The sequence below is a fragment of the Bufo bufo genome, chromosome 2 (assembly GCF_905171765.1).
Source record: "Bufo bufo chromosome 2, aBufBuf1.1, whole genome shotgun sequence".
Taxonomy (NCBI): Eukaryota; Metazoa; Chordata; class Amphibia; order Anura; family Bufonidae; genus Bufo; species Bufo bufo.
Genome location: NC_053390.1, coordinates 323,981,969 through 324,007,498, shown reverse-complemented (window position 1 = coordinate 324,007,498; position 25,530 = coordinate 323,981,969). Strand labels below are relative to the sequence as shown.

The following is a 25,530-nucleotide window of genomic DNA, read 5'->3' as shown; positions in this document are numbered from 1 at the left end:
TTCCCTGAGATGGTTTATGACAGTTTGTGCAGAAATTCTTTGGTTATGCAAACCGATTGTTGCTGCAGCTGTCCGGGTGGCTGGTCTCAGACAATCATGGAGGTGAACATGCTGGATGTGGAGATCCTGCGCTGGTGTGGTTACACGTGGTCTGCAGTTGTGAGGCCGGTTGGATGTACTGCCAAATTCTCTGAAACGCTTTTGGAGACAGCTTGTGGTAGAGAAATGAGCATTCATTGCACGGGCAACAGCTCTGGTAGACATTTCTGCAGTCAGCATGCCAATCTGTGGCATTGTGCTGTGTGATCAAACTGCACATTTCAGAGTGTCCTTTTATTGTGGGCAGTCTAAGGCACACCTGTGCAATATTCATGCTGTCTAATTAGCACCTTAAAGGGTTTCTATCACTTGGTATCACATATTTAGCTGTCAGACACTAGCGATCCGCTAGTGTCTGCTCTAACAAACCATCCTAATATGATAGGTTTTGGGGCAGCCGTTTCGCTAAAAAAAGAACTTATATCTATATGCTAATGAGCCTCTAGGTGCTGTGGGGGCGTCATTAGCACCTAGAGGCTCCGTCTACCTTCATAAACTGCCGCCGCCCAGCGCGTCCCTCCAGCCCGCCCATCTCCTCCTGAATGCGATCCTCCCCGTGCGTGTCTCTGTTCGGCGCATGCGCAGTGAATGTCTGACCGCTTCCCTGCACAGACATCTCCACTGCGCCTGCGCCGATGACATCATAGTGCTCCGATGAACAGGCGCAGTGGAGATGTCTGTGCAGGGAAGCGGTCAGACATTCACTGCGCATGCGCCGAACAGAGACGCGCACGGTGAGGATCGCATTCAGCAGGAGATGGGCGGGCTGGAGGGACGCACTGGGCGGCGGCAGTTTATGAAGGTAGACGGAGCCTCTAGGTGCTAATGACGCCCCCATAGCACCTAGAGGCTCATTAGCATATAGATATAAGTTCTTATTTTAGCGAAACGGCTGCCCCAAAACCTATCATATTAGGATGGTTTGGCAGAGCAGACACTAGCGGATCGCTAGTGTCTGACAGCTAAATATGTGATACCAAGTGATAGAAACCCTTTAATATGCCACACCTGTGAGGTGGGATGGATTATCTCGGCAAAGGAGAAGTGCTCACTAACACAGATTTAGACAGATTTGTGAACAATATTTGAGAGTAATGGGTCTTTTGTGTATGTATAAAATGTTTCAGATCTTTGAGTTCAGCTCATGCAAAATGGGAGCAAAACCGAAAGTGTTGTGTTTATATTTTTGTTCAGTGTAGATTCTACATAGATACAGTAACATGTAGTCCTTGTAAATTCAACAACAATTTTTAACCGATACCCATGACTAATGAGGATTATTAAAAGCTTTAAAGGGTCACCATCTTTTCACAAAACTTTTGATATGTCATAGAGACATATCAAAAGTTTAGATTGGTGGGGGTCTGAGCTATGAAACCCCCAGAGATCCCCAGAACGAGGGTAGAGAATTGTGCGCTCTCTCTCCTCACTGCACGAGACGGCACAATAGAAATAGATGTCGCTTTACCTCTCAAAAGAAAATGAATAAAAAGTGATCAAAAAGCCATACACATGAACAATAAAACTATGGTGTTATTGTACAATGTTGCGGTGACGATGTAGAAGTACACGGCATGTGACTTCTGCAGCCAATTGCAGGCCTTGGTGGAATCTACTGAGGCCAGTAATTGGCTGTAGCAGTGACATGCCACATACCTCTACATTACAGCTGCGGTAGGTGGATCGGAGCTGCAGTGCTGAAAACAGCAGGGTAGAAACATATGAATATAGACTGATTACTTATTTTACAACATTTTTTGGCATGGGAGAAATGTTTGAACTAACTTAGACAACCTCTTTAATTTTACCCATTGAACCCTTATAGATTTATCAGAAAAATCTCACGATATGTGAATAATTTTACTTATTTTACTCTCTTATGTAGCACTGACATACCTATATGACATCATTGTTGTTATTATAGGTAAATCAATATGGTGAAAGTGTGAAGATGCAATATTTCAGTTACTTAGCTATCCTTCGAAAGGTTGCGAACCATGCAGCTCTTCTACAGTCAGACTCCAATACCAGCAAAAAGCAGGTGAGCTTGTATCCAGGTAATGCAATATGATAGGCATGCTTTCTCTAAATGTACTAAAGGGGAGATTTATCAAAACTGGTGTAAAAGAAAATTGGTTTAGTTGCCCATAGCAACCATTCAGATTCCACCTTTCATTTTTCAGAGTTCATTTGGAAAATGAAAAGTGGAATCTTTGATTGACCAGAAGCCACTTGTGTAGGCGTTGTTCAATTATTTACATTTCTGCATGTGACCCTGGCTGGGGGGAAAAGTAGTCCCAGGGGTCTCTGCATTGATCCAGGTGACTGCCCCCCCCCCCCGTGAAGTGAGTGCATTTGATTTTATTTTTCTTATTTCATAATTATCAAATTATCATCTGTCAACATCACCATTACATGGATGTGTTGATATTCTTAAATCTTTGGCTCTTTTATCAGACCTAGGTGAAGGTCTTTTTATTCATACCTACCTTATTTATATAACTAACAACAGATTCCAAGTATCATCACGTCTAGTGACTGAGGGAATTTGGCGCCTATTACGTGTTTCCTTTTCTTTTTAACGGGTGTGAAGGGTTCTTCCTTCTCTTTTTTTCCTTTCTACACCACCTCTATCTATTTGCAGCAAAGCCAGTTTTCCTTTACACCAGTTTTGGTAAATTTCCCTATATGTGTGGATTATATAAAAAAAAAGTGCAAATGTAAAGAAAAGTACTTTTTTTGTGCCAACACAATTGTAATGACTTGTAAAATAGACTTATTACACCCATTGACAACAAAAAAAAGCACCAAGGAGTTGTTGGAATGGAATGAAACTTTCTATGTGTGAATGTAATGATGATATACTGGATGTAGGTGATTACAATATTAGAGAGAAAAAACACGTTTATTGGGGAAAACCGTAGAATTGAAAGGAGGCTCTACGTACCCTGTTGGGCTGCCTGTAGCCTGGATACAAGATGAGATATGGTTGAGCATGGAGGCATACAGGTTCCATATAGTATCCTGGGGCACATTTGCCCACAGATGTTACAGCTCGGCCTGTAGATCCCGCACACTTGCAGGTTGCTGAAGCTGGTGTCCTAACTGGTCCCATAAATGCTTAAATGGGGATAAATCTGGTGACTGAGCAGGGCAAAGAAAGTTAAGACATTCCTGGGAATTCCTTGCTGTGTGTGGGCGAGCAATAAAGGGGTATTCTGGTTATAACAAGTTATCCCCTATCCACAGGATAGGAGATAACTATCAGATTGGCGGGGGTTCTACGGTTGAGACCCCCACCGATTACAATACCAGGGTACCTGTAGAAATGAATGGGGCAGCAGCGCACTTTTCCTTCCAGCCACTCCATCTATTTCAGTTCGGCTCCATGGGGTTCTTGTGATCAATGGGGGGTCCCAGCTGTAGGACCCCCACCTATTTGATAGTTATCCCCTATCCTTTGGATAGGGAATTACTTGTTATAACGGGAATACCCCTTTAACCTGCCGGAAAATGCCTGTTGGAAGCCCTGCAATGAGAGGCAACATACACTGCCCAAAAAAATAAAGGGAACACAAAAATAACACATCCTAGATCTGAATTAATTAAATATTCTTCTGAATGACTTTGTTCTTTACATAGTTGAATGTGCTGACAACAAAATCACACAAAAATTAAAAAATGGAAATCAAATTTTTCAACCCATGGAGGTCTGGATTTGGAGTCACACTCAAAATGAAAGTGGAAAAACACACTACAGGCTGATCCAACTTTGATGTAATGTCCTTAAAACAAGTCAAAATGAGGCTCAGTAGTGTGTGTAGCCTCCACGTGCCTGTATGACCTCCCTACAACGCCTGTGCATGCTCCTGATGAGGTGGCGGACGGTCTCCTGAGGGATCTCCTCCCAGACCTGGACTAAAGCATCTGCCAACTCCTGGACAGTCTGTGGTGCAACGTGACGTTGGTGGATAGAGCGAGACATGATGTCCCAGATGTGCTCAATTGGATTCAGGTCTGGGGAACGGGCGGGCCAGTCCATAGCATCAATACCTTCGTCTTGCAGGAACTGCTGACACACTTCAGCCACATAAGGTCTAGCATTGTCTTGCATTAGGAGGAACCCAGGGCCAACCGCACCAGCATATGGTCTCACAAGGGGTCTGAGGATCTCATCTCGGTACCTAATGGCAGTCAGACTACCTCTGGCGAGCACATGGAGGGCTGTGCGGCCTCGAAAGAAATGCCACCCCACACCATTACTGACCCAATGCCAAACCGGTCATGCTGGAGGATGTTGCAGGCAGCAGAACGTTCTCCACGACGTCTCCAGACTCTGTCACGTCTGTCACATGTGCTCAGTGTGAACCTGCTTTCATCTGTGAAGAGCACAGGGCGCCAGTGGCGAATTTGGCAATCTTGGTGTTCTCTGGCAAATGCCAAACGTCCTGCACGGTGTTGGGCTGTAAGCACAACCCCCACCTGTGGACGTCGGGCCCTCATATCACCCTCATGGAGTCTGTTTCTGACCGTTTGAGCAGACACATGCACATTTGTGGCCTGCTGGAGGTCATTTTACAGGGCTCTGGCAGTGATCCTCCTGTTCCTCCTTGCACAAAGGCGGAGGTAGCGGTCCTGCTGCTGGGTTGTTTCCCTCCTACGGCCTCCTCCACGTCTCCTGATGTACTGGCCTGTCTCCTGGTAGCGCCTCCATGCTCTGGACACTACGCTGACAGACACAGCAAACCTTCTTGCCACAGCTCGCATTGATGTGCCATCCTGGATAAGCTGCACTACCTGAGCCACTTGTGTGGGTTGTAGACTCCGTCTCATGCTACCACTAGAGTGAAAGCACCGCCAGCATTCAAAAGTGACCAAAACATCAGCCATGAAGCATAGGGACTGAGAAGTTGTCTGTGGTCACCAGCTGCAGAACCACTCCTTTATTGGGGGTGTCTTGCTAATTGCCTATAATTTCCATCTGTTGTCTATCCCATTTGCACAACAGCATGTGAAATTGATTGTCACTCAGTGTTGCTTCCTAAGTGGACAGTTTGATTTCACAGAAGTGTGATTGACTTGGAGTTACATTGTGTTGTTTAAGTGTTCCCTTTATTTTTTTGAGCAGTGTATGTGGCCAGAGGATGTCCTGCACATATCACTGAGCTGTTAGTGTCCCTCATATCACTACTAGGGGTGACCGACTTTCGTATGTGATGGCTCCCAGATCCCACCAGCAGTTGGGGCAGTGTGTCATTCTACAGTAAAGGCAGGATTGAAGTGCTCACCACGAAGCTTCCATATTTGAACCGACTATAGTCAGATTTCAGAAAGACAATTCATCACTAAAGATGACACAATTCCAGTTCCTAGCAGTCCGTGTTTCTTGCTCAAGACACCACTGCATAATGCACCACATAATGCATCACGTAATAGGGCTACATGATACCAAATTTCCTTCGACTAAGTGCCTGGCAATTGTCCAGGCAGAGACAGGGGTGTGTAATGAAAGTGCCATCTGTGTGTGGATGGTGGACAACAAAATTAAATGAGCTGCTTGTACTTGTTGTCTAACTAAACAGTCCTTACTACTGGTGGTCTGTGTGGGATGTCTGGAGCATGTTCGCTGTGTATGTGTGCCTTCATGTAACTATTGCTCCTAACACCTAAATGCAGGCAATTCATCAAAACGACTATCCTGCTTCTCTCAATCCGGTGATGCACCCCCTCTCAAAATCTGTCAACTTGTCAAAATGTCTTCCAGTGCGTCGTAGAGGCATGTCTAGCAGTCAGTGATCTCTCACCAAGAGGTGCCCTACCCACAAGTAGCCACTGAGAGCCTTTTTATAGGGCAACAGGTGTTAGCACTTTTACTCTTTCTTGTGATAAGACCCAGTCTCTAATCAGATCACACCGATTCTAATTTACATATTTGCCTGAGACATAACTGCATGCTGAGTTTTGCTGCTATCCGACATTTTTGTCTGAGTGCGTTTTTTTTTTTGTCAGTGAGTATATCTATCACACACTGCACATGGCTTTTTTTAAATTTATTTGTAATTTTTTCCTGTTCTTCCTAAAACAATGTGTAAAACACAGTAAGTAAACTATATGTACCCCCCAATGGTACATAATCTGAATCCGTCTCTAATCATACAGTACAGTGTACGAGTATGGGCAAAAGATGGACGGAATTAAGTATCATACATGGTTCTAATAAATTGGTCGCTAAGGTGGAGATTTATCATCTCCTTTGGGCCTGAAAAGTGGAGTAAAAAAGTCGCAAACTGTGTGTTTGCAACTGTTTTAAAAAATGGTGGCATGTCCAGGGCTTGGTCAGCAGCAGCGACAAATTTGTCTTCATTTAGTCCAGTTTTCTGGTGCAAATTAAGCCAGAAATCAATGGCAGTGTTCACATTACGTTTTATGCCTCTGTTTGACGTATACGTTACAATACAAAAATGCAGCACACCACGTTCTTGTATCCTGCACAATCATGTAAATAAAAAAGTATATACACTGCTCAAAAAAATAAAGGGAACACTTAAACAACACAATGTAACTCCAAGTCAATCACACTTCTGTGAAATCAAACTGTCCACTTAGAAAGCAACACTGAGTGACAATCAATTTCACATGCTGTTGTGCAAATGGGATAGACAACAGGTGGAAATTATAGGCAATTAGCAAGACACCCCCAATAAAGGAGTGGTTCTGCAGGTGGTTACCACAGACCACTTCTCAGTTCCTATGCTTCCTGGCTGATGTTTTGGTCACTTTTGAATGCTGGCGGTGCTTTCACTCTAGTAGTAGCATGAGACGGAGTCTACAACCCACACAAGTGGCTCAGGTAGTGCAGCTTATCCAGGATGGCACATCAATGCGAGCTGTGGCAAGAAGGTTTGCTGTGTCTGTCAGCCTAGTGTCCAGAGCATGGAGGAGCTACCAGGAGACAGGCCAGTACATCAGGAGACATGGAGGAGGCCGTAGGAGGGCAACAACCCAGCAGCAGGACCGCTACCTCCGCCTTTGTGCAAGGAGGAACAGGAGGAGCACTGCCAGAGCCCTGCAAAATGACCTCCAGCAGGCCACAAATGTGCATGTGTCTGTTCAAACGGTCAGAAACAGACTCCATGAGGGTGATATGAGGGCCCGACGTCCACAGGTGGGGGTTGTGCTTACAGCCCAACACCCTGCAGGACGTTTGGCATTTGCCAGAGAACACCAAGATTGGCAAATTCGCCACTGGCGCCCTGTGCTCTTCACAGATGAAAGCAGGTTCACACTGAGCACATGTGACAGACGTGACAGAGTCTGAAGACGCCGTGGAGAACGTTCTGCTGCCTGCAACATCCTCCAGCATGACCGGTTTGGCATTGGGTCAGTAATGGTGTGGGGTGGCATTTCTTTGGAGGGCCGCACAGCCCTCCATGTGCTCGCCAGAGGTAGCCTGACTGCCATTAGGTACCGAGATGAGATCCTCAGACCGCTTGTGAGACCATATGCTGGTGCGGTTGGCCCTGGGTTCCTCCTAATGCAAGACAATGCTAGACCTCATGTGGCTGGAGTTTGTCAGCAGTTCCTGCAAGACAAAGGCATTGATGCTATGGACTGGCCCGCCCGTTCCCCAGACCTGAATCCAATTGAGCACATCTGGGACATCATGTCTCGCTCTATCCACCAACGTCACGTTGCACCACAGACTGTCCAGGAGTTGGCAGATGCTTTAGTCCAGGTCTGGGAGGAGATCCCTCAGGAGACCGTCCGCCACCTCATCAGGAGCATGCACAGGCATTGTAGGGAGGTCATACAGGCACGTGGAGGCTACACACACTACTGAGCCTCATTTTGACTTGTTTTAAGGACATTACATCAAAGTTGGATCAGCCTGTAGTGTGTTTTTCCACTTTCATTTTGAGTGTGACTCCAAATCCAGACCTCCATGGGTTGAAAAATTTGATTTCCATTTTTTAATTTTTGTGTGATTTTATTGTCAGCACATTCAACTATGTAAAGAACAAAGTATTTCAGAAGAATATTTAATTAATTCAGATCTAGGATGTGTTATTTTTGTGTTCCCTTTATTTTTTTAAGCAGTGTATTTTTTTACAATGGTGAAAAAAACGTATACTTTTTTTTTTTTTTTTTTTTACAATGGAACTCTTGGGTAAATGGCATTGTCAACTTGAAAACAGGACAGCACCACTTGTTAATCGATTTCAGTCCAAAAATGGTAGCAGTGCTCGCAGTGTCAGGCCCCGACCTGAGGGCCCCCTTTGTAACCAGAGAAGATATGAAAAACCACTGCACTCCCAGTCTTGAATCCAATCTTGTGTTTATTAGCTTGAAAAAGACCTTGGTGTCGAAACGTTGCTATCTTTTTCGGTGTTAATAAACACAAGATTGGATTCAAGACTGGGAGTGCAGTGGTTTTTCTTATCTTCTCTGATCAGTCTGAGGCATCCATTTAACGTATAGATTTCTGTTTAGGAGCACGGACTGCCGGAGAATGTGCCTAATTAATGATGAGTCCTGCACCTTGTCATAAATTAGGCGCATCCTCCGGCAGTGCAGGGGATATTAAGACCAGTGCAGAAAGCGCCTGTCTTGATAGATCTCCCCCTTAGCCTATCGTTGACTTTGGTACATATGTTCTGGATTTGTATAAGCTATAGGTAACAGTTACACTATATAGTATGACTACTGTTGTGTGCTGCCTACATAGTGTCATTTTAATAAATAACATAAGATATCAACATATGCTGTTAGCAGGAGCATGTGAAAAGACCCTTCATGTATGGAGTGTAATATGTTCCATTTTGTAGCGCTGTTCACCAAAGCCGTGCTTGTTCTGGTTTTACTCATGGTTAGAGAGTGACTGACTATTTTTACAGGAGGACCATATTCAAAGAATCTGTGGTGAAGTGTTTTCCAAGTTTCCAGAGTTTATTCAGCAAAGTAAAGAAGCTGCATTTGAAACCATCTCAGACCCAAAGTACAGTGGAAAAATGAAGGTACATTTGTGATTTTTATTTTTACGTTGAATTTTGAGATATTGTTGCCGACTTTGCATTACATGCTTACTTTCCATTAGTAGTTAGCTAAGGCTATGTCCACATCTGCTTCTGGGAATTCTGTTCTGGCAAAGGAATTTAAAGTCGGAATTGCAGAATTCTGCATAGATACCACTGGCACCCTATGGATCCCATTTACTATAATAGGGGCCAACCGATTTTTCGGCATGAATACTGGCATTCTGCCGGATAAAATGCCACTGCATGCTATGAATTGTCAGCTGCATTTTATCTTATACAAGTGTGTTTAAAGTACACTTATACTTAATGTACACCTTTTAATGGGGCCGGATTAAAAGTGTTGTCTCACTTCAGCAAATTGCATTTATCATGTAGAAGAAGTTAATACAAGCCACTTACTAATGTGTTGTTATTATCCATATTGCTTCCTTTGCTGGCTGGATTCATTTTTCGATCACATTTTACACTGCTCATTTTCATGGTTACGGCCACCCTGCAATGCAACAGTGGTGGACGTGCTTGCACAGTAAAGGAAAAAGCACTAGCCTGTTGCATTCCCACGGTCCCGGACACCAAAAAGGCCAGCGCTTTTTCTTATAGTGTACACAACCACCGCTGCTGGATTGCGGGGTCCTCGTAACCATGGAATCAAGCAGTGTATAATGTGATGGAAAAATTAATCCAGCCAGCAAAGGAAGCAATATGGATAATAACAATACATTTATAAGTGCCCTGTATTAACTTCCTCTACATGATAAATGCCATTTGCTGAAGTGAGACAACCCCTTTAAGGTTGGTGGAGGGCCTTAAAGTAGTACTCCTACAAAAATGATCTGTTAGAAAAGTACATGATGTAAACTGTAATGAAGGTAATTTTCTTACCAGTGACTGTATTTGTGAGTTATCCCCTCCCTTCTGATCCTCAGCTTTGTCATCACAGGCCATCACTCTGATCTCCAATTGACACAGGACAGGAAGTCAGTAACTTCTGTATTCATTCCTATGAGACCGACATTGATTCTTCCATAGGCATGACATTATTCCTCCATAGGCATACATACAGAAACTGGCTTCCTGTCCACACACAAATACATGCTGTGTTCGTCAGAGTGAAAGCCAGAGTGTTAGTCACATGACACAGCTGAGGATCAGAAGGGAGGGGATAACTCACAAATGCAGTCTGTGGTAAGATGATTACCTTCACGCCAGTTTGCATTAGGTACCTTTCTAAAAGGTCAGAGAATAAAAACATTTTTTGGGTGGGGAGTCAAATGTGACGACAGCATCTGGGAGTGCTAAAACTGGGAGCTGTGCACTTCCCAAACGGGGATGTCTCTCTCTGGCTGAGATTGGGCATGATGTCTCATGTTACTTGTACAAGGCTCCCAGGCCGATTACTAGTATATTCCAGTGCAGGCCTGTAAGTGGCAGCCCTGCTTAAGAATATACTGAATCTTGTATACTGTTATAGTCACCTAGGGTAAACAGACATAAAAAAAAAAAAATGGGAAAGAAGTAAAAGCTTTTAAAAAATATAAAAATTCAAATCATCCCCTTTCTCTAGAATAAAAAAAACATAAAAAAACATGGGTATCGCTGCGTCCAAAAATACCTGTCCTGTTAAAATGTAAAAATATTTATCCCATACGGTGAATGGCATAACGGAAAAAAATAAAATAGCCAATTAGCCATTTTTTTTGTCACTTCACCTCCCAAAAAATATGAAATAAAAACTGACAGTCATACACACTCCAAAATGGCTTGTGTTTTATCCCACAAAAAATTAGCCCTCACAGAGCTCTGTAGACATCTCGATAAGAAAAATGATGGGGCAGAATATGGCTATGAAAAAGAAAATAATTGTTTTTTCAGCATTAAAACACAAGAAATGTAGCATCACCGTAATCTTATGAAGTTTTACCGCATAGGGAACATTGTAAAAACAAAACCCAAATAACGGTGGCAGAATTGCATTTTTTTTACACTTTCACCGCATTTGGAATTTTGTTCCAGCTTCCCACTACATTTTATGAAAATTTAAATGGTGCCATTAAAAAGTAGAACTTGTCCCACAATAAAAAAGCCCTCATACAGCTGTGTGGACCGAAAAATAAAAAAGTTATGGCTCCGGAAAGTCAAAGAGTGAAAAACGAAAATGAAAAGAAGAAAAATCGCAGGTCCTGAAGGGCCTAAAGGACAGATCTTAAGAAGATAACCACAACAAATGTTAAATATGCTTTTCTCACTCAAGCGGTTCAAAACACAAGGGTGGTTGTGGAGGGGGAGGAGGGGTCAGTTGCTGCCATAGAGGTGCTCATCCCAAACACCAACAATTTTTATATGAAGCCAATTTGCCTGTAGTATATTTAGTATATTTTTGGAATTGCTCATTTTTCACATGCCAAAATTAATGAAGAGCATACTTTAGCTTTTAGATAACTTTGTTTTATTTGCCTACCATGATCTGCAGAATTAATATGTCCGTTTACTGACTTCATGTGATTTTTCTCCTCTTTCTGACTGAAGTAGTTACTGAGCTGTTTAACTGTGTATTTTCCTTCCCACCTGCGGGCATCATTGAAGCTGTATTCTTAAAGTGCAGATTGTAGCTCTGCCACTGGGTCTTCTTGATGTAAATATTTAGAACAGAATAAATCTAATGGCTTAAATATTTATTACCCACTGAGCCGCCGGCGTAACTAGTGTAGAAGAATGTCTCTTTCCCACCAAGCATTGCATCAGCAAAGTCACATGAAACTCACATTGCCAGATGTGGACATGCTCTTCTTAAAAACTACACTATTCACATTGTACACTTCCCCAGATTGCTTACCTACTCACCAGAGGAACATCTTGTGAGAGCGGGCAATTGGCATCTCAGAATATGAGTATGAGAAAGCAACATCTTCTCTAAACATCTCACAGATTGTTTTAACATGCTTTGCTCCATGAAGCCTATATTTAAAAGCCTTCTAGTCTGTGTGTAAAGCCTTCACGTGAGTGGAAATCACTAGAGATTCAGCAATGACTACCGTATGTACCCTCAACTGTGTTTTTTCCGACACTTTCCGGTCTTTAGAGACTGCATCCCCCACAATGAATTCTCCAGATCTGCCCACAACAACTCCTTAGCAATGATCAGGCCTGCCCACTGCACCTCCCAGCTCCATCTTTGTCCCCTTGTTCCCCTGTACTGTGTAAGGGCCAAGCCGTGCAGGTGCAATGTAAGCTTTTGGTTGAGCGTGCATTGTGCAATCCTCATGGGTTTGAACCACACATACTTTGCGGATGTGTGAGCATATCCACCTCGCCCCCAATGTACGTGACATCAATGATGACAGTCAGTGGATACATTGAATCCAACAGAGGTGAGCAGGACGGAATAAGCGGCACATAAGTGGAAGCAGAAAAATCCCGGTTAGGTGGCATCCGATGACCTGCAGTGTGATCCGGTGAACTATTCACCTTCTGAAATGCAAGTGTATTGAAAAGCGTCTCTGTTTAACATGAAATTCTCTTCAGGCTCTTCCCAGAAAATCCTGTAAATGGAGACTATTTAAAAGGGTTGTCCATAATTTTACAAGTGATGACCTATCTTCAGAATAGGCAATCAGTATCTGATTGGCAGGGATCTGACACCCCACATCCCAGTCGATCAGCTGTTTCAGAGTGGCTCTAGCACTGTAACTACACAGCTCCCTTGTTTGTGTACTGGAGCTGGTGACTGCAGCACAGTTACCAATGAAGTCAATGGGAGCAGTGCTGGAGTTGCCAACTCTGTCTACTGCGGGCGTAGGAGCCAGTGCTGATTGGCCGGAGTGCAGTGTGTTAGATAAGCTTGTGAAATGCTGGACAAGCCCTTTAAACCATATCACCTCATTGGTTTTTACTAATGCCGTATGTAACAAAATAGATGTCTACTTGCTCATGCATGTACAACTGGTCAGACTATAGTATGCAAACATGTGGGCAGGGTAAACTCCCAAACAATGGTCCTTTTTCTGGTGGATATTGATATCAAGTTAAAATCTTGAGAAAACTTTGTCATTTTTTAAAATATTTTACATATCTTGTTCTGATTGTGAGTGACATAGTGGGGAATTTATCATGGGGATAATATTTGAAGTCATATTTGAAGTTTTGCTTGAGTCTGTGCTGGAGTACTTTTTGCCAAAGTTATTAAATGCCATGTGTCTTCTGTTAAATTTGGTGCACCTTTCATCTAGAAATGCTACTCCAGTCTTTTTACGCCACCCCCTCCATGCAACCCAGCATTCAAAACTGTAGCGATTGGTGTAAAAACGCAGAAAGCCATTTTTCGTGTTTTTGAAGCCAGAAGGGCTTAATAAATTCCCTCCATAATATCTAGGATTCATCTGGTGTTACCAGTGTGCAGTGATTTAGGTGACCTAAGAGGACCGTTACATGTCATATGTCTGACAAAAGAATAGAGCTAAACTGCTGTCTTTTTCCAAGGATAAATTATAAAATATTCTGTGACACAATAGAAGGAACAAAATACATGAATACTTCATATTGCCACAAATAAATAACTGCAGTAACGTTCAGAATAAGTCAACATTGAATATATAGATGTAAACTGTTGAGAAAATAGGAAGATGAAATATCCGTATTCCAAAAACATGTTTTCTTCCTATTGATTTTTGCTTATGAATTAGACTAACTAGAATGACTGTCCCTTTAATAACATTTTATTACCACATTCCAACATCTGAGTAATAACTTATTTTCTTTACATTTCTCCATCATTAATGTCGCTGTAGAATTTATTTCAGTATTCGCAGTAACTTTAGGATCACTTGGTTCATTGCTGTCCTGTGGTTCATTTACAGGTCCTTCAGCAGCTCCTAAATCACTGCAGAAAAAATAAGGACAAGGTTCTTCTTTTCTCTTTCTCCACGAAGGTGAGCACCATATGATGCTGGGCATGGTTGGTTGCCTGGACCATGATTTCTGATTGATAAAGCAAATGATGATCTTGTGACAGCTGTCTGCCACATTTGTAAAGAAGCATTCAGTAGCAGAATGAAATCTTTGTTTTAGCACTTGGTAAAAGTGGTTCTTTTTAGAACAATTTATTTGAAATAGGTAGCTTGAATAAAGACACCGGTTCATCAAGTTCAGCCGCTCTCAGACCACTTATACAACAGTAATTGTTAGATTACTTATTACTGTTGTACAGTAATTTGCAATGATGACCTATCTTTGTGACCGATGTACGGTTATGTCACATGGCCTAGGAAGAGGACACCGTGGTCACGTTGTCGGACTCCACCACTTTGATATTGATGACCTATCCTGGAGATAGGTGTCACGGATGATGTTGCAGATAGCTGGAAGTTATGGATAAACATCCGACTGGCTTGATCCCAAACTAAGGAGCATAAAGGTGACCCCTATAAAACCCTAAGAGCTCACCCTGACTGCTAAGCACATACAAGGGTCTCAGAGGTAGACGATTGCATGCCCTCGTACCTAGACTGTGTGACACCTGAAAACCCTATAATAGTGAGCGGACACGACCACCGGCTCCCTGCACTTAATACGGAGGGAGTCAGGGTCACCTAGAATCAAGCCAGCAAGGAAACACAATACATGAAAGGACTTATCTGAACAAGCAGTAACAGAAGTCTCCAGCAGTGAACACTTAAATCCAGGAAGTAGTATAAACCGCAAAGTGAGGCAGTATGGGAGGGAATATAAAGGGAGGCAATTAGTGTAAATAGGTGACAGCTGGGAGAAGGAAAGGAGATGACAAAGTGAAACCAAAACAAAGAACATCATTCAAGAGGTACAGAAGAACGTCTGCCAGACCTTCTCAGAGAGCTGGCGGTGACAGTACCCCTCCCTCTACGGGTGGACTCCGGACACTCAGAGCCCACCTTCTCAGGATGGGACCTATGGAAAGCCCTGATGAGACGAGTGGCCTTAATGTCCGCCACTGGGACCCACATCCTCTCCTCAGGACTGTAACCCTCCCAATGCACGAGGTACTGGAGAGAACCGCAGATAATGCGAGAATCCACAATCCTAGAGACCTGAAATTCAAGATTACCATCAACAACAATCGGAGGAGGAGGCAAAGAGGAGGGTACAGTGGGTTGGACATAAGGTTTTAATAGGGACCTGTGAAAACCATTATGGATCTTCCAAGTCTGAGGAAGATCAAGACGGAAGGCAACGGGATTGATGACGGACAAGATCTTGTAAGGCCCAATAAACTTAGGACCCAACTTCCAGAAGGGAACCTTCAGTTTGATATTCTTTGTAGACAACCACACCAGATCACCCACTTTCAGGTCCGGACCAGGCACACGTCTCTTATCCGCCACACGCTTATATCTCTCACTCATCCTTTTCAGATTACCCTGAATCTTTTGCCAAATAAATGACAAAGACGAGGGAAATCTCTCCTAATCAGGTAAACCAGAAGACCCCTCTCCAGAGAATGTCCCAAACTGCGGATGAAACCCATATGCACAAAAAAATGGTGACTTATCAGAGGACTCCTGGCGACGGTTATTTAAAGCAAACTCAGCAAGGGACAAAAAAACACCAATCCTCCTGATTCTCTGCCACAAAACAGTGCAGATATGTCTCCAAATTCTGATTGACGCGTTCGGTCTGACCATTCGACTGTGGGTGAAAAGCAGAAGAGAATGACAACCGAACCCCCAAGCGAGAACAGAAGGCCTTCCAGAATCTGAAAACAAATTGCGTGCCCCTATCAGAAACGATGTCCGAAGGAATGCAATGCAATTTGACAATGTGATCAACAAATGCTTGCGCCAGCGTCTTGGCATTGGGTAACCCAGGAAAGGGAATGAAATGCGCCATTTTGCTAAAACCAGAATCACTACCAGAATCACAGTCTTCCCCGAGGAACGAGGCAGGTCCGTAATGAAGTCCATGGACAGATGCGTCCAAGGACGGGAAGGAATGGGTAACGGGAGGAGAGAACCCGATGGCCGTGAATGAGGGACCTTGGCACGAGCGCAGGTCTCGCAGGCTGCCACAAAACCCTCAACCGTCTTACAAAGATCCGGCCACCAGAATCTCCGAGCAATGAGATCCACTGTGGCTCTACTCCCCGGGTGCTCAGCAAGGACAGTATCATGGTGCTCCTTAAAAACCTTGTGTCGTAAAGCGAGAGGCACAAACAACCTCCCAGGAGGACAAAGATCAGGAGCCTCTGCCTGGGCTGCCTGAACCTCTGCCTCCAAATCAGGATAAAGAGCAGAGACGACCACCCCTTCAGCCAAAATGGGACCCGGGTCTTCAAAGTTCCCCCCCTCCTGGAAAACAACGTGACAGGGCATCAGCCTTCACATTTTTAACCCCAGGGCGGAACGTGACAACAAAATTAAACTTAGAAAAGAATAAAGACCATCTGGCCTGTCTCGGGTTCAGACGCTTGGCTGATTCCAAGTAGGCCAGATTTTTATGGTCGGTAAACACAGTAATAGGGTGTCTGGCTCCCTCTAGCCAATGGCGCCATTCCTCAAAAGCTAATTTGATGGCCAACAACTCACTATCTCCCACATCGTAATTTCTCTCTGCGGAGGAGAGTTTCCTTGAGAAAAAGGAACACTGTCGCCATTTGGCAGGAGAGGGACCCTGAGATAAGACCGCACCCACACCCACCTCAGAAGCGTCCACCTCCACAATAAAAGGTAGAGAGACATCAGGTTGTACCAAAATGGGAGCGGAAGCAAAACTCTCTTTGATTCTAGAAAAGGCCTTAAGCGCATCTACCGACCAGGAGGAAAAAATCTACCCCCTTTTTAGTCATATCAGTGAGTGGCTTAACAACAGAGGAATAATTCAAAATGAACTTTCTGTAATAATTGGCAAAACCCAAAAACCGCATCAGCACCTTCTGATTCTCAGAAAGCTCCCAATCAAGCACGGCGCGGACCTTCTCAGGGTCCATGCGAAAACCAGAAGCGGAGAGAAGAAAACCAAGAAATTCAATCTCCGGAACCGCAAACACACATTTTTCCAGTTTAGCGTACAATTTATCCTCCCGCAGAATGAGCAAGACCTGACGTAGGTGGTCCCTATGAGTTTTGAAATCAGGAGAAAAAAATCTAAATGTCATCTAGATACACCAGTACAAATTTCCCCATTAAATGATAAAAATGCTGTTCACAAAATGTTGGAAGACGGCCGGAGCATTCATCAAACCAAAGGGCATAACCAAATTCTCGAAATGACCCTCAGGGGTATTGAAGGCCGTCTTCCATTCTGACCCTGACTAGGTTGTATGCCCCTCTTAAATCCAACTTAGAAAAAACTTTAGCCCCAACAATCTGGTTAAACAGGTCCGGGATCAGAGGAAGCGGATATGGGTCACGAATTGTGATACAGTTCAGCTCCCTGAAATCCAGACAAGGTCTTAAAGAACCATCTTTTTTCTTAACAAATAAAAAAACAGCGGCAACAGGTGACTTTGAGGGTCGGATGTGTCCCTTTCTCAGGCTCTCAGAGATATAAGTACGCATAGCGACTCTTTCAGGTTGGGAGTGATTGTATAAACGTGATTTTGGCAGCTTGGCGCCTGGGATGAGATTAATAGGGCAATTGTACTCCCGGTGAGGGGGCAGCTCCTGGACACCACTCTCCAAAAACACATCCGAAAATTCAGAGAGAAAAGACGGTAAAGTCTTGGTAGAAACCTCTGAAAGAGACGCCGTGAGGCAATTCTCTCTGCAAAAGTCACTCCAACCATTTATTTGCCTTGCTTGCCAATCAATGGTCGGGTTATGTTTAGTGAGCCAGGGTAGCCCCAACACTAGAGGAGTAGGTAATCCGCTTAGGACGAAACATGACATATCCTCAACATGAGCATCACCCACAGTCAAACGGATATTGTGAACTATGCCCTTTAACGATTTTTGAGAAAGTGGAGCGGAATCGATAGCAAAAACAGGTATATCCTTTTCCAAAGTGCATACCTGGAAACCATGTGTTATAGCAAATTGATTATCAATGAGATTGACAGCTATTCCACTATCTACAAAAATCTCACAAACAATGTTCTTGCTATCTAGCGCCACCCTGGCAGGTAGGACAAAACGGGAACTACAAGCAAACGGCAAACCTTCAATTTCCGCATCAACCTGGCCAATAGTAGCAAATGGAAAGTTTTTAGAGGTTTTTTTTCTTTTTGTTTCTTTATTACCCTCAGAAAACTCCCTGAATCTCCTAGAGGGGCAAACATTAGCCAAATGATTTATACCCCCACAACAGAAACAAACCCTCCTCTGAGAGCTGAATCCTCTACTATCAGAGGCAAGCAAACGCAGCTGCATGGCCTCCTGGTCAGAGGGGATTTAGAGAGACTGAGGCTCCTGCGCACTGAATGAGACCGCCCCACTGTCCTTGGACTGAATATGACAGGAAGGAGTGGTCTCTCCTCTCTCTCTAAGACGCCTGTCAATACGAACAGCTAGAGACATGGCAGACTCCAACGAGGCAGGTCTCTCATGAAAAGCAAATGCATCTTTCAATCCCTCCGAAAGACCATGGCAAAATTGACTTCGGAGTGCAGCATCGTTCCAACCAGTATCAGCTGCCCATCTCCGAAATTCAGAACAATATATCTCTGCGGACTGTTTACCCTGGCATAAAAGACGCAGTTTAGATTCAGCCAGAGCAATACAATCCGGGTCATCATATATCTGCCCCAGGGCTACAAAAAATTCATCCACCGATCGGAGGGGCCGTGCCCCCACCGGCAGCAAAGAGGCCCAAGACTGAGCGTTATCCCTGAGCAGCGAGATGATGATCCCCACCTTCTGCTCCTCATCACCAGAGGAATGGGGAAGTAGGCGAAAATTGAGTTTGCAAGCCTCTCTAAAGCGAACAAAATTCTCACTACCCCCGGAGAACGTATCCGGAAGCGAGATCTTAGGCTCGGAACAAACTCCATGAACGCAAGCAAAACCGGTCACCTGAAACTGAGACACAGTTTTACGAGGTCTGCTACCTCCAGGGAAAGACCTTGCATGCGGTCAATCAAGGCTGAAACCGGATCCGTGCTTAAGACGGTTATGGCGGTTTATAATGTCACGGATGATGTTGCAGATAGCTGGAAGTTATGGATAAACATCCGACTGGCTTGATCCCAAACTAAGGAGCATAAAGGTGACCCCTATAAAACCCTAAGAGCTCACCCTGACTGCTAAGCACATACAAGGGTCTCAGAGGTAGACGATTGCATGCCCTCGTACCTAGACTGTGTGACACCTGAAAACCCTATAATAGTGAGCGGACACGACCACCGGCTCCCTGCACTTAATACGGAGGGAGTCAGGGTCACCTAGAATCAAGCCAGCAAGGAAACACAATACATGAAAGGACTTATCTGAACAAGCAGTAACAGAAGTCTCCAGCAGTGAACACTTAAATCCAGGAAGTAGTATAAACCGCAAAGTGAGGCAGTATGGGAGGGAATATAAAGGGAGGCAATTAGTGTAAATAGGTGACAGCTGGGAGAAGGAAAGGAGATGACAAAGTGAAACCAAAACAAAGAACATCATGCAAGAGGTACAGACCTTCTCAGAGAGCTTGCGGTGACAATAGGTCATCAATATTTATTACTGGATAACCCCTTTAATGCCATCTGCTGTTGCATAAATATCTAACCCTTTTTGCTACCTCTTTTGGTAGTAATGGCAGATACTGTCATTTGATTACTCTTAACTGTAAATAATCCATTCCTATAATGAGTCCAAGGTGCCTTGAAATTCCCTTTAAAGGGAACCTGTCATCAACTTTGTGCTGCCCATACTAACGGCAGAATAAATTAGAGACAGGTGAGTTAATTTCAGCGGTCTGTCATTTATAAGTTAAAAGTAAGTGGTTGCCGAGAACCAACATCACAATCCTTGCAGACTGGGCCTGGAAAAGAGTCACGGCCACCTGAGAAGAGTCATGGTTATTCATAAATTCCTGCCCACCTGCTGATGAGTGACAGTCTTCTACCTAGTTTTCTCCCTTTCTCTCTAGGAGAGAACTGCCAATCATCAGCAGGTGGGTGGTGAGAGTAGGAGATTATGAATAACCATGACTCTTCTCAGGTAGATTTCTTCAGATAGGCCTGAACTGCAATGATTAGGATCCTGGTTCTCGGTAAGCAGTTACATTTAGCTCATGTGTGACACACCGCTGAAATCAGCATTTCTGTCACTACTTTATGCTGCCCTTAGTGAGGTCAGCATAAAGCTGATGACAGATTCCCTTTAAGGTGGCTTTTATCCTAAGCTAAACAAGCCTGATTTTTCAAGCCTCTCTTTATTACAGAGACCTTCCATGCCCTTAAATAATCTGATTAACCTTCTAGCTCTCCCATGTCCTTTATAGTATGTGGAGCCAAAAACGGAAGCAATAATTTAAGCTGTGGCCTTACAAGGGGTTATAAAGGGGTAATATTAAATTGGGGTAAAAAGTTTTTATTACTCAAATTACAAAATTTAATTTGCTTTTGCAGCTGCTGTCTGACATTAAGTACTGCTGCTTAGCTTACTTGTAACCAGAATACCTAAGTCCTTGTCCCTTGTTTTTTTCCATTTATTGTATATGGGGTAGTATGATTACTGTGGCCTAGGAGCCTTGCTTTACTTTAAGCAACATTAATATTTGTCTGCCAGAGTTTTGCCCAAGCTTATCTAGGTCTTTCTATAATGGGGAGGTACCATGACAAACATTTATACCTATCTACACAATAGGGGATATGTGTCTAGTCGGCGGGTGTCTGACTGGGATACCCACCAAGCCAAGAACTTGGTACCTGTCTTCCTCTCTCCCATTTGGAGCAGCCGGTTAAAAGGGTTTTCCAGGATTTTTATAACTGATGACCTATCTTCTGGATGCGACCAAAATATAACTTTTTGGTTTAAATGAGAAACGTTGTTTGCACTGTATAAAAACCTCATCCTCTCTATAAAACACAGTGGTGGTAGTATCATGGTTTGGGCCTGTTTTGCTCCATCTGGGCCAGGACAGCCTGTTATCAGAAAAGTTATTTCTGAATTACACTAGTAAATTCTAAAGGAATATATGTTGGGACATCTGTCCATTCACTAAGTCTCAAGAGAACATGTGTCATGCAGCACGATGATCTTAAGCACACAAGTTCTTATACCACAGAATGATTAAAGAAGAAAAAACTTTAAGTTTTGAAATGGCTAAGTCAAAGTTGTAGATGGACCCAACAAGCTGTTTTGTACAGAGATATGGGCTAAAATTCCTCCAAGCTGATGTTTAGGACTATTCAACAATTACTGGAAATGTTTAGTTGCAATTATTGCTGCACAAGGGGGTCACACCAGATACTGAATGGAAAGGTTCACATACTTTTGCCACTCACAGTCGTGCTCACAGTCGTGATATTGTATCATTGTCATCAATAAATGACCAAATCTAATATTTTTGACTTATTTGTTTGATTTGGTTAGCTTTATTTGCTTTTAGAACTTGTGTGAAAATCTGATGTAGTTTTAGGCAAATTTATGTAGAAATACTGAAAATTTGGAAGGGTTCATAAACTTACAAGCACCACAGCATATTGTTGCCTGCAGCTTCAGTACAAGGCTATTGCATGATGCAGTTTTAAATGCTGTTGCAAAATCTATATATATCAGAAGTTCAGAACAGCCACATGACTAACATGCAGATTAGCACTTGCTTCCTCATAGAAACCAAGCATGGAACCAGGGAATTAAAGGGGCTTTAACATGTAGTTCCCAATAACAGATACAGTTAAAAGAAAAAGTACACCCTATATAAATCCCTATGGTTTTACGTATCAGGGCATAATAAAAAATCATCTGGTCCTTAGAAGGTCTTAAATAAAGTAAATACAACCTCAGGTGAACAGCACACAACAGATTCCATTGTGTCATGATTTATTCAACAAAAATGAAGCCAAAGTGGAAAAGCCATGTGTTAAAAAAAAACTATGTACATCTCAAGAATCAAGAACTTGTAGACCTACTGTACTTTTAGCAGCAATATCTTGAAGTAATCGTTTTCTGTATGATGATCAGTTTCTCACATCACCCAGGAGGAATTTTCTCCCACTCTTCTTTACAATGTTGCTTCACTTCATTGAGGTTCCTTGGCATTTATTTATATACAGTATTCTTAAGGTCTCATCACAACATTTCAATTGTGTTGAGGTCTTGACTTGTGTGAATGAAAATAGAAATCTACGGCAGCTAGGAGACTGCCGTAGAATATAGTCTGTCACACGCATGAGTGAGGATATGCTAAATCTATGCCGAGGCCTGCACCACAGCATAACTTAGGCTCATCCTTCGGCTGCTCAGGGGGAATCGAGACCGGTGATGAAGATGCAGATCTTGATACATGTCCCCCTTTGTTCTTATTATCCAGAGTGTAAGAGATCATTACAGATGTTATTCTTCATGCAATGTGACTTTGTTCTCAGTCTTTCTTACCAATTTCACAAGGTTCATACTTATATTTCAGCTGCTTGATGTCTTGGAGCGATATTGCATGGCATCAGGGCTAGAGTATCGGAGACTTGATGGCGGCACAAAGGCAGAAGACAGAGTTAAAATAGTGAAGGAATTCAATAGTATGCAAGATGTGAATATCTGTTTAGTTTCCACTATGTAAGTAGATCTAGTTTGAAGATTACAAACCTGTAAATTGGCTTGCAAGTTATGATTTAACTTTTTTCTTGTTAAAGGGCTGGTGGACTTGGGCTTAATTTTGTTGGCGCAAATGTAGTTGTAGTCTTTGACCCAACTTGGAATCCAGCCAATGACCTCCAGGCAATTGACAGGTAATTTTGTTATTATTTTTTTAAGTCTAAGATTTTTTTTTATCTCAAGGAATGCCATCTTTGGAATGTTCAGCTCTCATGTGAACTGTAATATAGATTTCATATGATTTCATTTTTTTACAGAGCTTATCGAATTGGACAGTGTAGAGATGTGAAAGTCTTAAGGCTAATAGCATTGGGGACAGTGGAGGAGATTATATATTTAAGACAGGTTTACAAACAGGTTAGTAGCCACCAATTTCAAAATAATTGCACATAGTAGACCGATAAAGTATATCCATGTGATTATATCTGCTGTCTGCTGCCAATCATTTTGTCTGTTGTCGGGTATTATTTGTCAAAAATTGAAAGTGTTTGTTTATTTCTTGAGTATTCAGCATCAGTTTGGCATCTAAGGCCCTATTCACATCTGCATTGGAATTTCATTGGTAATTTGTTTTATTTTTTTCTCTGCAATTCCATCAATTATTTGCTATTCTTGCTATCAAAATGACAGAAACCATGACAAGACGACATCATAAGTCATAGAGGTCCATCATCATGTCACATCTGACCCTGGCTTTCCTAAAGAGCAGAAGCAAATTCATAGACTAGTAGTGATTCACTGTATATTATTATAGTATAATTCTTTGATTAAGTAACAACCAACTCAGGGATACTGGCAGCTATAGGGGCTTCTAGTTCATTTTAGAAAGCAAATCTATCAGAAAAATAATTGTGACATGCTCCATCAGATGCATTTCTTCTAGGAGGATATTGTAGTTTGATATGACAAAGCACAACTGAGATACTACTATAGTAATACTACTGTAGCCATGCAGTGGCATACGTCACCCATAGTCTGCTATGTAAACAAAAAAAATATATATACAGTTTTTTTGTCCTATAGGATGCACTGGCCCATAAGACGCACCTAGGTTTTAGAGGAGGACAATAAGGAAAATTATTTTTCATTAGACCTCCAGTCAGACCACCAGTGTTAATTAGACCTCAGCTGACAGCCCCAATCAGATGCCCAATGTTAATAAGACCTCAGATACGTGCGAGACAAGCACTATTCCCCTTTTTTGCCAATATGTGCTATGTTCTATTTTCAAAAGTTCCTTTAAATTAAAGTTATGCCAGAGTGGAGTGAAACTTAAACCCTGTGTAATTCCTAACACCTTTTTAATTTTTACCAAACCCGTTGTAGCATTTCACTTATGGGGCAGTCTTTCCCTCAGGTAGCTAAGTACCCCGTTTCTAAAATACTAAAAATGTCTCTCTGGGACCCCTCATAGTCTCTAATAAGGTATTGCACTAGGTTGTTCTCTCTTTGCCCCATGCACCATTGGATTTGTGCGGCCATATAGTAACCTTGGATATATGGAAGGGATATTCTTCCCCCCCCCCCCCCCCCCCTCCTCCTCCAGCCACAGGAATCTCTGCTTAATTCTGACTCTTTTCCGGCCCCATATCAGGTCATTGAAAAGCTTATCAATATGATTAAAGTAAGCATCATTGATCCAGATCGGTCAAGCAGAGAGAATATATAGAATTTGAGGGAGCAGCACCATTTTAATAAGTGCTATTCTATCTGCTTGCCCGAGAGGCAATTTCTGCCAGACTCTGATTTAGTTTTTTATTTTATCCTCCAACGGAGCTAGATTAAGTTTGTTAAAATCCCCTGCAAAGGCCCTAGTCTTTACCCCGAGGTAAATTATCTCTGTGGCAGCGAGCAGTTCTCCATATTCCTCTATTCTTTCTGCATTCCGAAGTTGGGAGATATACTGACTTTGCCCAATTAATCTCAAGACCGGAGAGGCAACCGAACCCATTAATTACCTTCATAACATGAGCCGTGGTTGCACCTCCCTCTTTTAAAAAAATTAGAATATCATCTGCATAAAGACTGATTTTATCCTGAGAGCCTCTGATCCCAAACCCAGAGATACGTTCATCCTGCCTAATTAAGCAAGCGAGAGGTTCCAGGAATAATGCGAAAAGAAGAGGAGAGAGGGGGCATCCCTGTCTGGTACCTCGCTAAAGCCCAAATGGGGATGAGCAAGACCCATCAATACTTATTCGCACTGTCAAAAAGCTGGACAACAGCTTTATCCAGCAAATAAATTCTTTCCCCAGATTCATTTCAGCCATCACCCTCCAAAGGAAGTTCCACTCCAACCTGTCGAAGGCCTTCGCGGCATCCAATGACAGGATGGAGCGGTCCTCACCTTCCCCCACCTGGATGTTAGTCATAGCCCTACGAATATTAGTGTGGGCATGTCTTGGGTATGAAACCGGTTTGATCTGAGTGAATCAATTTTCCTCACTTTTTTTAATCGGATTGCGAAGATTTTTGCACATATCTTAAAATCTGTGTTCAAGAGGAATATTGGACGGTAATAGCTTGGGTCATTTAAGTCTTTGTTTTTTTTTGGGTTAAGGACAATAATGACCTCTGAAAGTGAGCTCGGAAGGGAGCCTGCTATATAGGACTCATTGAGGACTCGTAGGAGAAGTGGGAGGAGAACCTCCCCGTGTCTCCTATAGATTTCAAATAAGAGTCCATCTGAGCCG

The 25,530-nt window shown here is 42.9% G+C and overlaps 1 protein-coding gene across 4 annotated transcripts in view; it reads left to right on the top strand.

The window, feature by feature from the left end:
- ERCC6L2 (ERCC excision repair 6 like 2) overlaps positions 1-25,530 on the top strand; it is a 154,929-nt gene that overhangs the window by 73,538 nt on the left and 55,861 nt on the right. For all 4 annotated transcript variants that reach the window (XM_040416985.1, XM_040416986.1, XM_040416987.1 and 1 more), the window contains exons 10-15: positions 2,024-2,140; positions 8,994-9,113; positions 13,988-14,059; positions 22,653-22,798; positions 22,876-22,971; positions 23,095-23,194. In XM_040416985.1, the coding sequence (XP_040272919.1) occupies positions 2,024-2,140; positions 8,994-9,113; positions 13,988-14,059; positions 22,653-22,798; positions 22,876-22,971; positions 23,095-23,194 (651 nt within the window). The remainder of the gene's footprint in view (positions 1-2,023; positions 2,141-8,993; positions 9,114-13,987; positions 14,060-22,652; positions 22,799-22,875; positions 22,972-23,094; positions 23,195-25,530) is intronic.